The following is a 15,639-nucleotide window of genomic DNA, read 5'->3' as shown; positions in this document are numbered from 1 at the left end:
TAAACCACGACAAATTGTAAAGTAGTTGTGTTCCTAACGCTCCTGGGAGGCAGGGTCTGCTGACATCCTCTTTACAAGAACTAAATCATCAAAAGTTTAAGTAACATGTTGGAGGTCACCTGGGGAGTTCCTGGTAGATCAGGGAAATGACGCTAGCTGTCCTGTGTTTGACTGCCTCTCAGACTACTGAACTGTCTCTGCGTAGTGTTTCCATACCTCTCGCTATCTTTTGCCGTTCATGCAAATCAGAACTCGCAATCAGATAGTTCACAGTGGTGGTGATGAGAACTGATCATTCCGCTCTGAAGTTTCCCAGTGTTTCTCGAAGTTAATTTTCCTTTAATCAGAATACTTTACGAAAGATATAGTGTTACAGACTTCATCGTTATTTTGCAAAATTATGGTGAAGCGTTTTACTATACCTTGGATGGGAAATAGGATTTGCATCCAAATGGGCAAAATTTCAGGTAACTAGAAATAAATACTGAAATGCTGCCTACGTAGCTGGTGCAATAGACTGGCACGTTGTTAAACTTGGCTTCCCACTGTGCAATGAATTTTTCTTATGTTCCAAACAGTTCAGATGTTTCTGATATGAGAGGAAAAGGTTTCCTAACAGTTAACACAAATTGGATTCCTAGGACTTGGTACAGTATCCACCAAATGTAAGGGAAAGATTTCAGTAGGCTTCGGTTCAGATGTGAAGAACAGGTTCTTGTTTCTCCCAATGATCTATTTGTTAACATAAAGCAAGTTATTTAACCTCTCCCTGCCTCGGTTAACTTCTCTGCAGAATGGGAGGGCTGAAGTGTAATTGCTTAATAGTTTCAGAAATGTTGCTATCTTGAGTGTAAGAATGCAGTAAAAGCCGCTGTCTGTCTTAAACAATATTCATTGAAAAGAAACGGCAGTATTTTTCACGTGGGTTTGTCAGAAGATGGAGCAATCAACTTTTATTAGTTTTTACTGTAGCTATAGAACATAAATGATGACTCACTTATGAACTTTCTTTAAGGATATTTAAGTAGAGACATTACCTGTAAACAAGAGTGGCGATTGTTCTTAATGTGTAGCTGTTGAAAAAGTGTACTGAAACAGGTTTTAAAACTCCACCTCCTAATCTGTCTTGCTTAGGATCCAGTTCTGTCTTTGGATCCCACAAGTTCCATCCAGTCCACTTAGGTTCAGGAATGTTCTTAAAGAACTCTAGCTGCAGGACCATGATTTTTATAATGTAGGGAATGTATCCACTGGTATAAAGTATTTTGTATATCATTGTACTGAAGTAGAATGTCTTTCTGCTTCCCGACAGTTTTATGTTTGGTTTTTTTTTTTTTTCCCTTTCTCAAGGAAAAAGGCGTGACTATCGTAGCCTTGGCTGGCCAAGTCCTGATGAATGCCTGAAACTCCGTAGGGTAGAGCTTACAACTGTAGCCAGCACATGGCTTGCTGTTTCTGCCAAAAACATTGAGTAAGTATCTTGTATATGAACCTTAAATAAGTTACTCACACAAAGCAAGACAGTTACATGGCCTTCAGTGTGCATAAACTGAAGATTTTAGTATTCTTTAAAGTAAGAAAGAGCTGCCAGGATTTCAAAGAAGTTGGAAAACATTATGTGGTATTTCATCAATAGACTTGCAAAGAAAAGTGCAAGTGCAGACGGAAGATCCAGTTTCTCTTGCTTCTTGAGCTGCTCAAATGAGATTCTGCCAGGTTCTAGGCAATTTACACTCACTAGAGAACTTTGTAATGACTCTTCTGTTTTCTTCTCCTGACTGATTCGACTTGTTTTATCACCTTTGTAGCATTACAGAACACATTGATTTTGCCACGCAGCTGCAAGAACCAGCCATGGAGCCCCTTTGTAACCCAAATCTACCAGCCAGTATGCATACTTTGGACCACCTGCAAGGTGTCTCTAGTCGGGCCAGCTTGCATTACACTGGAGAAAGTCAACTGAAAGAGGTATGCCAGAGTTGAAGGCTGTCACACAAAAACGGCCATACCATGGCAGAGTCAAGGCGCATTTAGCTCAGTGCGCTGTCTCCAGAAGTGACCTTCAGTGAGTGAATGCCTGGATAAAACTGTAAGAACAATGCAAGCTGAAGGCGATATTTTACCAGAATGATTTTCCAGCCATCTACAATCTGGCCTGAGGGAAATCCTAAAACACCGTTAGTGGCTTTGTATTTACAGCTCTTGATGGATGAATTAGTGAAAGAAAAGTCCAACTGAAGATACATAAACTTCTACCATTCGTAGTATTCAGTGACATGGAATTATAACACTGTGTGATGATACAGATAGTATTAACTCAAGATAGATAGTGATGTTTAGGTTGGAACAGGTTACAGCGTTTGTAAAAGGCTGGGGAGAAAAGCAAGTGAGGGACATCTCTTACCAGGTTCCAGCATCTAAGCACTTGTTCTTCCTCTTCCACAGGTGCTACAGAATCTTGGCAAAGACCAGTACTCGCCACAGTCATTAGAACAAGTTGGTACTCGAATAGCCAAAGCTTTGGAAAAGGTATGTGTAAATGAGAAAAATTAGAAGTCTGGGCTTACTGCTCATGACTGACCTAGTGGTCAATTCAGTCTCGAACCGTTTGTCTGAAATCACAGTCAAGGAACGTATTAGTACTTGGACTACGGATTTATGTCTATTCAGCATCTATAGTGCCCTCACAGGTATTTTGTTGAGCTGTATCCTGTACTTACGCTGTCAAGTGTCTTGCATATCTCTCTACAAAAACCTAACCTTGTCAAATTACTTGGACTACGGATTTATGTCTATTCAGCATCTATAGTGCCCTCACAGGTATTTTGTTGAGCTGTACCTGTACTTACGCTGTCATGTGTCTTGCATATCTCTACAAAAACCTAACTTTGTCAAATTTCCCAGTGTTTCCAGCCCTGTAGTGAGCAGTGTTGCTGGTTGTTGATATATATTAAACTATTTCAACAGTTCCCAGCCCTTCTCTTTCTTTTTGTGCTGCATTGACTTGGAGCGTATGGAAAGTTGAGTTAAGCCGTGGCTCAACTCTCTGGTCGCACGCAGGTGACAGGCAGGGCCTTCCTCTCTTCTCTGCCTACTTCTTTTACCTTATGCAGCGTTGGGCTGAAGCGTCAGATGCGTTCAGGCAGAGGTATGGCACCATGTGCAAGGCTGCACTTCCTCTTCTCCCCAGAGAAAGCCAAGCTTCCTAACTAGATTAAGGCTGCTAAGGACCTCAGCTGAGGTCCTGAGGAGGAGATGATTAAGGACATAATTTTCCCAGGAGCTACAAGGTAGATAAGGATGCAGGGATTGTTATTACATGTTTACAACTAGTGGGGAGGATATCCCAAACTACCATAGAAAAGAGGGCTCAGCCAAAACAGTTTGGTGCCCCTAGCCTATTCTACCAAAAGCCATCTGAGGAACTTACTATGCTTTGAAACTAAAGCCAATATAGCTGTGTCATTCCCAGAAAGAAAAGATGTTACTCTTACGCTCATGTTACAAGATTTAGTATACCACTAACTTTTTCTCTTACATGCTACACTTCCCCCTGCTCAGCAGCTTTATCCAAACAAGCTGAAAATTTAATGCTGAGACCAGAAACAGAATTCTCAGTAAGGCTAGCCGTGGTGGAAATAAAATGCAGTTCTTCCGTCTACCAGTCTCATTCAGTATTCACAAGAGCTAATCAAACAAATCAAGATGGCTACTTATCTAATTGCATATGTGAGCATAAACATTCATTTACTGTATCTGAGTCCACAGAACTCAAGCACATAGTATTTTCCTTTCTAACACGTGACATGGGAGTCAGCCAGCTAGAGGCATCAAACTTAATCAGCGAGGCTTGTCAGCTTCTGCTCTGAGCTGCATACCAGAGCATCCTTTCTCCTTCCAGTGACTACAGAGAGCCTACAAGTCCCATCAGCTAAATTTTTTGCTTTATGTTGGGTGACGTGTATACACATCTAGATGCTTAGCATCAGACAGCTGGTTAGAAGCTGTTGTGGCTGCTGAAACTGTTGTTGCTGTTTAAAGGTATTTAGCTGCTGTTTCTTTCTTAAGAAAATGGCGTTGCATTTAGAATTTGTGTTTCATTTGCCAATCTCATTTACCTGGCTATGCATATATGTTATTAGATAAGAAACTTTTTGCTGCTTTGGAATAGCTTAATGCTATTTTAAGTGTAACACCCTCTAACTCAATACATCAAACAAATTGGAAGAGTGAAAGACAGGAAGACTGTTCACCACAGTGTTTTACATGACTGGTTTTTGTGTTCTTCTTTTGCCAGAATCAGACTTCATGGGTCCTCTCTAGCATGGCAGCTCTTTACTGGAGGGTGAAAGGCCAAGGAAAGAAGGCAATCGATTGCTTACGGCAAGCATTGCACTATGCACCCCATCACATGAAGGTGTGTACACGTGCCCACTACTCTGATGAAATAATGTTTTGCTTGTCACAATAGAGCTTTCACAGATTGTTAAGGCCAACACTGTGTGTATCAAGTGTCTATAATGTATTAGATATTAGCTAGTTGTAGTGAAACCTCACCACCTGTTTAGTGTGGGCTGTCTCTTTTTGAAAAATAATAGTAAAAAAAGACAACTGCAAAAGAGGTTCAGTGGAATTTCCTGCAGTTCAGTGGGTTTGACACCTCTCTGGGCAATGTGGACTTGAACTTCCCCCTGTTATGTAGGACTTTGAATCTTCATCAGACTTTGTCTGGGCAAGTCTTCTAACCTAAGATGTGGGGAGTATATTTTCTGGTTGCGCTTTTGAAGAGGGGAGGAGGTGATATCTAAACAGAGAACTTAAATCCTTAAATCTTAAGTGTTTGGGCTGTGAATCTCAGCTGGACACTAGTGCCTGACTTTGTGCAGCAGTTCTGTGCTTTACTCCAAAAAAGGCAGTACTTTGGACATAATCTTCTGTTTAGTGTTTCAGTTGACTGAAATGTTTTGTACCCTTCACCTTGCCACATGGTATGCTGAGCATTATAACGTCTATTCTCAGACACCAAGGTCCCCCTTGCAAACTGATAAAGGCTGTATAGGCTCCTCACTCAACATTGCAGATTTCACTCTGGGAACCTGAGCAACAAATTGTGCTGCACTGCAAAATGCATGCTCCTTTTTGAGTCTTGGTCTTAAATCTGAAAATTGAGCGGCAAAGTAGTTTACACTCTCAGCATATTATTAGGAGGATTTAGCTGTTAACAGTAGAAATGCCTCAACTCAGGAATGCACATCCTATGTATCTATGTCCCCTGTAATTCTGTCTCTTTGCACTTGTCCTTTTAAAACAAGGTTGGAACCAAGATCTAACGCAAGAAGCTCTTGCTTATTTTCCTGTCTTTCTGTGTAACTGGGAATGGTTCCTCAGAAATGGCGCCCGTAACTGTGTGACTTGTAAGGGTCAGAGTATGGATTGGAAACTACAATTTGGCAAGATTATGGTGTATAGTGCTGTTTTCTAGAAATGTGATATAATGATGCTTGGGACTGGCTGACTCTCCAAATTTGTGCCATGTTTTTATCCTCCATACTGAAGCTGCCTCCAGAGAAAACTGTGGGTCTTGTTTGTAAGGATACAGGTGCCACTCGAACTCAGTGAGAGTTAGCACTGAATGAACAGCTATTTAATATTTTGTTTTATCCTCCTCTTTGGTTTTATGCACTCTCACTACTTTCTCTTGCCTTTTCTCCCATAAATAAAATGTAATTAATTTTCCTGTGGGCTTCTTTTGTGATTCGGACTTCCATAATATCTGCTTTGCAAACACGGATGACTTATCCACCAAAGGTACTCCTTGCTTTGTAGAGGTCAAGGAGGCAGGGATCAAATACATCCAAAATTTTTTATTGTCCTGTTGAGGGCACCTAAGACTTGCTGCTAAGCAGTATTTTGTGCTTGGAAGGTGTGAAGCCCAGCTCCCAGAGAGTCTGTTATGGCTGTCAGGGCTCAACAGTTTTGTCAGTCAGACAAGGTCACAGTCGGGAAATCCAGGAAATAAAAAACATACCATCAGTGACTAGCTGAGAAAATTTTATTTATAGCTGTTATCCAGCATCATACAGGGATTCTGTGGCAGAGGCAGGATAAAAAACAGTGCATCAGTTGCACTAATGGTTAGACCCTTTTTTCACTTCCCTGCTGTCCCCTTTTATTCATATTCCTTCCCTTTTTATGCAAGAGCTGAAGGAGGGTGGTCAAACAAACAGCTTTTCTTGTCTCTGAGAATGCATCTCATCTTTGGGGAGAAAACTAGTGTAAGAGCATCTAAAAAATAAAGGTACGTACTAGGACACTTAAGTGAGTTAATTTTTTAGTAGATTGCCTGTGCAACAGCAGTGTTTGTTACTATTGTGAGCAGATGTGTGTAGGTGAGGCTTTTTTGTTTATAACTCGGGTCCAAATGCCGTTTTATAGTAAAATAGGTCTGACTCATCACTTCCAAAGTCACCAGATAGTGGAGTGGGCAGTAACCAAGTGAGAGCGGCCAGGTGGTGGAGTCCTCTGTTTGTCTCGCTGATCCTGAGACAGTTTCAGTGGAAAGAACCTCACTGTTTGCTTGCTCTTCTCTTTCAGGATGTACCACTAATAAGCCTAGCAAACATCTTCCACAACGCCAAACTCTGGAACGATGCCATCATTGTGGCTACCATGGCAGTGGAAATAGCACCACACTTTGTGGTTAATCATTTCACACTGGCAAATGTCTACGTAGCAATGGTGAGTGTGCTGTCACCCAGTTGTGTCTTGTCTTTGGTACAGTATGTGTGTGTATATATATATATGTATAAAAATCTTATTCTCACAAATAATTTTGGAGGAGCAGCATTCAAGAAATTGGGGTAGGATCAACAAGAAAGAATATTTTTTTTGAGTGCCAAAACTCTTATTACTCATTTTACTCTTATTACTCATTTAGTACCTGAAGGCCAACATTTTTATAAGCTGGCTTCAGAATGCTGTCTGCAGAGCTTTGTTAAGAGCGTAGCAAACAATTGATAATTTTGGTTGGCTGCCCGTCTAAACACAGGATACTTTTGTAATACTGGAAAATTAATGATAAATTGGGTCTCTATCCTGAAGAGCTGAGCTTAGCGTAATAAGTAAAACCCAGTTCACAGTTGCAATGAACAAACACAAGGGAAGTTTAATTTCAATATCTGGATTATCAACTCCCAAAGTAATTCACAGATTGAACTCAAATTTCTTCATACTGTCTATATATTCTAATCTGCAATTTAGCTTTCAGTGCTTACTCTGAACACAAAATGTTCATTCCTTTCATCTTACTAATGGTTCTTACGTGTTTCATCCTTATCTTTAAAAGGGCCAGTATATTTGAAGGGTAAAAGAAGGCACTATTAAACTGAGATGTGGTTGATAAATATGTCTGTGTCAAAAGTATTTTCAATTACACGTGTTCTTAAGTATCCCTGCCAGTTTCCAGCACTTGTCATAGATTTGTCCTTCGTGTTTTGCTCCTGTGGTTGAGGGGATCACGGAGATAACAGGGCAGGTTGAGCAGGGATCATGTATTACAGCTATCAGGGTTGAGAAGAGTTGAAATGCACAGTACGGTCAAACACACAATGGAAACAAACTGAAGGAAGGCATGACTTTGTTCTATGAAGGTATTGCTTCTGACAGTTGTTTGAAAGAAATGAAGAAGTTTGATGTTTGAGTTGCCAATGTCTTTTTTAAAGTTAGCACAGTGCCTAAGGATAACTTCATTCTCCCTGGATCTGAGAGAGATCTCAATGAAGCCCCGTGTTCATTATATGAAATGACTGTAGCAACAGGACAAAATTTATCTTCTAGATCAAATTATACTAACATAAAGACAAGTTAGTTTATTTACGGCATATTTAACCTGCTGTACTTGAGAGCTGACTCTGACCAACAGGTGGTAGAAGATGTCGTGCTAATTAATAGTATAGCATTATAGAGGCCAAGGTTCCTTTATTTGCAAAACTTTTCAGTATGTTGCCTTGCAAAGGGAAAACATGGCCATGTTAAGGACTGAGAACTTTGGATGGAATCTATTGATGTGGGAACCTAAAGGAACATCAAAATAATACCAGATCACAGCAGATGTAAATTATTACATCTAAAAATGGAAAAATCTGATGCTTGTTTTCATTGCTGTTTGTCAGTGCTCCCACAAACTAATATGGGATTTTCTATGTAATTCCTGTTGAAACTGTATTAAAATACACTTTTTTTAAAAATCAAGACTTTACAACTCACATTGGTCTAGTTAGTGTTTATAATGTGGCTAGAAATGAATATTATCTTTACTGGACAAATAAAGTTACTGAAGAAAGGAACTTAAGAGAACAAAAACAGTGTTGAAAGTGACTGAAAAACCCAGAATGTTTGGGGTTTTTTCCCCTCTCATTTTTCTTCTAATACACTATTGATGTTGGCGTGCTTTCCCAGTTAATAAAAAAGCAGAGTGGCATAGCTAATTAGAATTCAGCTGTATAAAAATAGGTGTTATTTCAGCATGAATGCTTGTTACCTCCATTCTGGAGTCCAGCTTATCAATTGAAATTGTCTAGCTATTGTGTGCTCTTAAAGTTTTGTTTGGTGGTTGGTTTTTTTTTTTACTTTGAGTAATCTTTTAATTTCAAGTTGTTTTTAAAAATGTTGGCTTTTCAGCAAAGTTGATCTTTTTGCATTGTCCAAGATTTTGAAGCTTTGATCTATGTAAATTCTGACTGAAATCTGTTTTTAGAAGTTACTTTTACAGCAAGAATGCTAAAATCTACTATTAAAAGGAAAAGGCAAGAACATTGGTCAATAATGCTCAGCAGTGATTTGACTCCCTTCCATGGACTATGCAGAATTGGGTCATTAGCCCAAGAAAATATCAGTTATTTGGGGGAGGGGGGAAAAAAAACCCTAAACCACAAGGATTGGTTCAGTTACTTTTGTGCATACCATACTACTCAACTACTTAGGACGGGAAAGGCATAGAAAATGTGTTTAGTGTTTTTTAGAATCTGACTCTTTGCAATCTTCTTTCTTTCTTTTCAGGAAGAGTTTGAAAAGGCAATGAAATGGTATGAGTCAACACTAAAACTTCAGCCGGAGTTTGCCCCAGCAAAGAATCGAATCCGCACCATTCAGTGTCATTTACTTATGAAAAAAGAGCGACGGTCTCCTTAGAGATCAGCATCTTTCTCTTTTTTTTTAAAATGTCATTATTCTCTATTCTGCTTTTAAGTGTGCTAAGATAAATTGATGAATCAAAATTTTTAAAAAGACTTTTAAAAAGAGATGGGATTTGGATCAAGGGTTCTTTTTTTTTTTTTCCCAAATATAGGAGCATCTTTGGAAAATATATTTCACAGACCATAATTTTAAAACATCCATGTAAATATTAAACCAAGAAACTTCCATGAGTCCATGACCACCTGTACCAGGACCCAGGCACTGTTAGTTTTTCCTTAATGCTCAGATTGGCATCAGCATCCAAAATAACTTGCTTCCTGTCTTATGATCTTAGTCAACGGAAATGCAAAGCACACACCCGTACCAAATCAGCAATTCGTCCATGCGAAACTCATGCTTTGTCCAGTCTTGTTCACTCCATACCGCATTACCTGCTTTTTTGGAAGGAGAGGGACAGGATTTTAAATGTTTATAAAAAACATTAGGAGCATCAAGCATTTTTGAAATTGTTTATTTCTCTTGGGGGATGAGGAGGAAATGAGGAGGAGGGAACAGCAGGACACTAAAGTTAAAGTGGTTTTTAATCTTACTTGCAGAAAAAAAAATCGCTAAAAATCCCAATAAGATGTTTTATATTTGTCTATATGTTCATCGCCCTCTGCCTCCCTGAATGGTTGATTTACTAATTCTTTGTTCACTGTATTTTTAGCCATGTCAGAATAAGGTGCAAGTTTATGCTCACTCTGAGCCATACTTTCAGCTGCCGAGGAGGAGGAGGGAGGCAGTGTCAAGGTATCATCAGCAAATAAGTCAGGTGGAAGATTTCCAAATCAGTTCTCTCTTTGGTTGGTGGAGGACATGATTCTCCAGACATCATGGTTGAATCAACAAGGGCACATATTTGAAATAAAATAAATTGTTTATGAACAAAACACAGGTTCTCCTCTACTCTTTGTGTCATGCGCCGTTTGCAAGAGTCTAGGCTTGGGGAGCTACAGCCTTTCCTCGGGAGCGGACAGAGCTGGGAGGCAGGAAAGCCTTTAACACTCCTGATGAGACAATGATTTTCTGCGTACCCGTGGAAAATTCCCTGCGCCTCTCTGCCTGACTCCTTGTCCGTGGCAGAAGGGAATAAGGGAAAGTTAACTAAATCACCTGTCACATAACCTACCCTCCAGCTTTTAGTGTTAAACGTAATGCTTAGTGATTCTTTTTAAAGAACTAACCATGCTTATGAACTTACTCTTTTTTTTTTTTTTTTCAATCTTTCAGTGATGCAAATAAAGAGGAAGTATGGCAGTGATGGAAACTATGACATCAACGTAATTTTTTTAATACTTTCATTTTTTACTTCATTAAAGGGTCCCTGAATATTTTTATATATAATTGAAGGTGAGCAGTTCCAATGCAAATTTTACCTCTGTTTTACTGCAAGTAATTTTTGTTCATCTAGAAAGTCTGACAGAGGTATGAGCAAGTGCTACTGTTGGGTAGATTTTTATTAAAAAATGGGTGAATGTGTTAAATTTTTGTCAACAGAGCCTTCCCTCCCCACGGCTACTTGAAGGCTGGATGTTGTTGACTGGAGATGGGCATAGCTGTATCTATAAACTCCAAGAGGAAGATCACCTTCTGGAAGGTCTGATACACCACCACTAGGATCATGGACTGGGATAATGAATTACAGAGATTTCTCACATAGAGATGTGGGAGGGGAAACCGTAAGGCAGGTACAAGTAAATGGAAAGAAGTTCCATTTGAGCCGGAAAAAAGTTAGAGCAAAGGCTTTTCCTTGAACTAAAGCAGTGCGCAGAGAGGCTGCTTTTATTCAGTTTCGTTAATTGATCTGCTTTACTTTTACAGTGGTTGATAAATACTTGGGGGTCACTTAAATATATTTGGTAAATCTTCCATTTCATGTGCTAGTTTTAAAATGTAATATGCAAAAACCTCTCTTGGTACAGAGGATCCACCTTACTACGTGGTTTCCTAAGGTGTCATACGGTCAAATCAAGTGATTGCCACGTGCTGAACTCTTTCTACTGCATCTGGCTCACTGATGATGAGAGATGCCGGGATTTAAGTGAAGAGTAAAGCTGGTCCCTGAGAACCTAAAGCAGCAATGTGTGGAGCACATTTGGCTTTGACAAAAGGTGGAATTAAAATACACCTTTTCTGGATCACCAAGGATTATGCTCATAGACAGCACTGATGGGCACTTAAAATTAGGCATTAATACTCATGTCAGTTTACATCTTCCTTACTGCAGTATTTATTTATTTTTTCATTAAGAAATGCAGCAAGGTGCACTGTGTACCGACATCATACAAAAGGCAGGAACACTAAGTTTTGTGTGCATGATCATACTGTACATTGGTATTACCACCAAGGATACGGCAGGCTTTTGCTCTTCTTGCTCTGTTTGCACCCAGAGAACTCGCACCTTATAAATAGTTCTTGAAAACTGCAGTAGTCTGACTCCATTTAATTTTTTTCTGAATCTTGGTTAAGTACTTCAAGGGACTGTGTACTGCCTTAGCCTCATAAAATTTGCATGTACAGCTGTTCATTTGCTACATGGCAACTGTATGCTGTATCTGCCATACAACTAATTTTAAAATAGCCCATGCTTCCCTCTTAACTGTATTTTCAGAAATTTTAGGTAATTCCTCTAAGTGTACTGCATAAGCAATACATAAAACTGAAGTACGGAAGCAAAAAGATCTAGAGAGCATAAACTTGACCTAACGCCAGCGACAGAGTGTGTGTCTTAAAGGTTTCACCCATTGATGAATCTCCTGGGGAACGCTGGCTCCCATCTTGGAGAAGGCAAATGGAAGACTCTCCTTTCTCACCTCCGTGTCTTCAACCCTCCTGTATAAATGCAAAGAATGGTGGTTTTGAGTGGTTTGGCTATGTTCAAATGTTAGTCGAAGAAAAACTAATTATGCTGATCTTAGAAACAGAAGACAAGTTGGGCAGCATGTTGACAGGGAAGCCAGTGAATTTTACGGAGCAAAGGTGCGACTCTCTGCAGGATGAGCTAGCTATTTAAGGATGACATTCATCTCTTTCCATTTAAGCTATTTTAAAATAAGCTAAGGTAGTTGTCTAGGCTCTATCTTCAGTAAATGGAAAAGATTATTATCTTGAGAGGGTGATCCACCCTCCCTGTTGTAGAGCGTGACAAATTGCCTGTTCGAACTGTCTGTTCCTTTCCATTGACTGTGGAGGTACCTTTGACCAACTGAACTTCAATATGATTTCTAATAACGAGACTTAGTAACTCGTTTCGTATTGACTGGCTCTGCTAAATGTATCACCAAAGTAGTCTAATTTAGGGATGACATAACCATAGGTAAATGGCAAAATCCTCTCTTCTCCAAAAAAAAAAAGGGTTTTTTCTCAGTTGTTTTCAGAACATACCCAGAAATGAAGTATAGATGGGGAAAAAAAGTCTGTTTGTTTGCAGATAGCATCATGCTCCTGACAGCCAGGGACTTTAGAGGGCAAAAGCTACAGGAAGAGAATCAGATGCTTCTATCTATGGAGTGGTGGTTTTGATTCACTGTTGGTGGCATAGTTGTACTGGTCAGGGCTGCACTGATGGCATACGAAAAAGAAAACCCCAAAGTACCATGTTGGCAGCCGATGTGACCATGGCATCACATTCAAACAACAGATTTTACAATGCAATGGAGGCTGGGATCTTAATTTTCATCACCTGTGGACACCTTGCATCACTAAGATGGCCAATTTTCGTAACAGACTGAAAATACTAATCAGGAAAGTTTTCTGATGGAGCTTACAATCTTCCTTCCCCACTCTCTAACCCTCCCTCCTTCCCTCTTCTAGGAAAAAGATTAAAGATAAATAAAACCCCCATAACCTCTCCCTAACAATGGTATGATATAGCCAAAGGTGCTGTATTAGCTCTGTTGCAGTATTGTGATGCTTTTGCTCCCTGCGATTTTCAGTGGCTGCCATGAACTTGTCCGGGTAGCAATTTAGGACCTCCTGGGTTTAGACCTGCTTCATGAATAGTGACGTTCCGATCCTTGTCGCTGTCCTCCTGTATGACTTTAGGCAAGGCGTTTCCCCTCCTCGCTGTACCTCTCTTCCTCCCACACGTTGTCTGATGTCTTTTTAGAACATATGGGGGTTTTTGGAGCTGGAATCATTCTGTTTATGTCTTTGTATGAGAAACAGTTGTAGTGCCAGAGAATACAAATAGTAGCGACGCACATTAAAATCAGCTGTGTGGAGGCCTATGAAGCAGGGAATAAGAAGAGTTTAATAGTCTCAGTATCAGCACCGAAAGAGTGAAAATGCTTTAGAACTTCCCTCGGCGTTCAGAAAAATGCAAGCTCCTTTTCTTCTCCGGAGCTACTGGATGTTGTGTGGCAGGTTCCGGGTGGTCCTCCCGTCTCAAGCATCACTTAGATGTGTCCTTCTGGAGTGCTGCAGGTTGCCTTGATTTCTTAGAGGACCGGCTGGCCATGTCTGGGTCAGCGAGACTCTTTGAAAGAAATGTCCCCAAAGAGTAAGCTTTGTCACTTGTGGGGTTGCTTTCGTTGATTTTTTTTTTTTTTTTCTTAATTTGCTGAATGTACTCAAGTGTGCCAGTATTGATTCAAACAAAGCAAATGGGTCTATGAACACTGAGGCTTATGAAGCTTTCCTATCAATTTGTGGTCTTCTTGCTGAAGTCTGGTCGCTGGTCATCTGTGAGAGCCAACAGAAGCTTGTCCTGCAAATGGCTACCAGGAAAGGACAGGCAGTGAGCTTAAAGACAATTTCTTTTTATTATTATTTTTAGGGAATCTGCACAAGAGTGATACAACTTATATTGCGTACGTATCACGTTAAGAAAGTGGAAGTCTGAACTGAGACGGTTCTCGTACTTTAAGCTTTTCTCATTTTTAAGTATTGAAAAGCTCAGGATTGATTAGGAACGGCGTTTTGATAAGGCTGACTGCTTAAAAAAGCAGCCCCTCGAACTTTTGCAAGTAGCTGATTTTTTTAACCTTTTAAACCTAATGATCTGCTTCTGGGTTCCAGAGCAAAAATAACAGTACTTGAGGAGGTGCAATGACAGTGCCACAGAAGGAACAGTTTCAAATACAGGTGAGCGTGAGTTAGCTTTGTGGTATTTATAATCTAGGGGGACTGTCTTAAGGCGGGTGTTTCGATTTGTTGAGTGTTTTTCTTTAATCTAGTTTCAGGCTGCTCCTTCCATGTTCAGTCCTTCAGAATCGGGTTATTACCAGTTTAACAGAGTTTTGCTATTTATATTTATTCGTGCCCACAGCATGCCAGAAGAGTCTCTGCTCTGAAGGGTGCACAGACATCGGCCCACGGGAGACTTTCAGTGGTTACAGACTTTGCGGAGCTCATTCTGTGATCAGCTATCCGACGGCTGTCCAGTCAAACCTTACGGCTGCCGTCCTTCCACGGTAACACCACTGCCGGTTTTAAAATCCGAGCAATCCACATCTCTCTGAGGAGAAGACAGCACTCCGCCAAATCAAGCGGTCATCGTTCTAGTACAATTTAATGGGAAACTTTCAACCTGAATTTTTGACTGTTCTGCTTTTTGATCCAAATCCAATCTTGTCTTCTCTCTATAATTATCTAATTCTACTGTTGTTTTTTTTAAAAAAGAAATTATTTCCCAGAGCTGCAGGTGTTACAGATTACAGTATGACAGCATGAGTTACCAGCATGCCTTATGATTGTCTTGTGATCCATGTGCTGAGGAGCAAAGAAGTAATATTTAAAAGTCATTAAGAGACACTAACTTGTGGGCAGATGCAATCCAAACAAAATAAATGGATGGAGGAAGCCGGTTTTATCCAACTGCCGTGCTAGGAGCTAAGGTAGGAAACCATGTCCTCCGGAAACAGGGAAAAGAAACCAGGCGTTAGTGGTGAGACTCTCGGAGGAGGGAGTCTACGCTCCAGGTAAGAGCGAGAAAGCCGAGGTCCTGCTTGTCTAGCGTGAGGGACGGTTTCTGGCTGCAGGACTGGACAAGGTAGCAAGGACAAAGAGGTGGCCTGAGTGGGTGGTTTCTTCTGGTCACCTGGAGAAGTCAGAGAAGGAGAAGGACATCTGAGAAGCTGTGAGTCAGTGCTGCAAAACCGCTGCAGAACGGTGGGTCACCTGCCATTGACACGTAGCCCTCCGCATGTTCAGGTGTGCCATCCGGCCTCGTAGTCTTTGGAGGACGAGAGCTGCTCAGCCTCCCCAGCCGGCGCTGGCGCGGGCGCCGAGGGACGAGCATAAGCACAGAAACATGCCCTGGACGATGGGACGAAGCTCCCCGAGCACCCTCCCAGCTCCCAGCGCGGAGGGGGTCCCGGAGCCTGGGGCAGCGCGCCCGAGAGCGCTCTGCTCGGCCCCACCGCACCAACACCTCGGCGCGCTGCCCTCCCTCCCTTTGAA

The 15,639-nt window shown here is 40.8% G+C and overlaps 1 protein-coding gene across 1 annotated transcript; it reads left to right on the top strand.

Annotated features, from left to right (window-relative positions):
- Positions 1 to 1,350: 1,350 nt before the first annotated feature.
- LOC104072390 (tetratricopeptide repeat protein 17-like) lies at positions 1,351 to 9,667 on the top strand (the record flags this gene model as incomplete). Its single annotated transcript, XM_009573399.1, has 6 exons — positions 1,351 to 1,471; positions 1,809 to 1,968; positions 2,446 to 2,529; positions 4,298 to 4,417; positions 6,595 to 6,738; positions 9,058 to 9,667. Coding segments are annotated over 6 exons (761 nt in total), but the record flags the coding sequence as incomplete, so codon positions are not given.
- Positions 9,668 to 15,639: the final 5,972 nt, after the last annotated feature.

Source organism: Fulmarus glacialis, unplaced genomic scaffold (assembly GCF_000690835.1).
Source record: "Fulmarus glacialis isolate BGI_N327 unplaced genomic scaffold, ASM69083v1 scaffold10072, whole genome shotgun sequence".
NCBI lineage: Eukaryota > Metazoa > Chordata > Aves > Procellariiformes > Procellariidae > Fulmarus > Fulmarus glacialis.
Note: the sequence above shows the minus strand (reverse complement) of the source record. Positions and strands in the feature narration are given on the sequence as shown.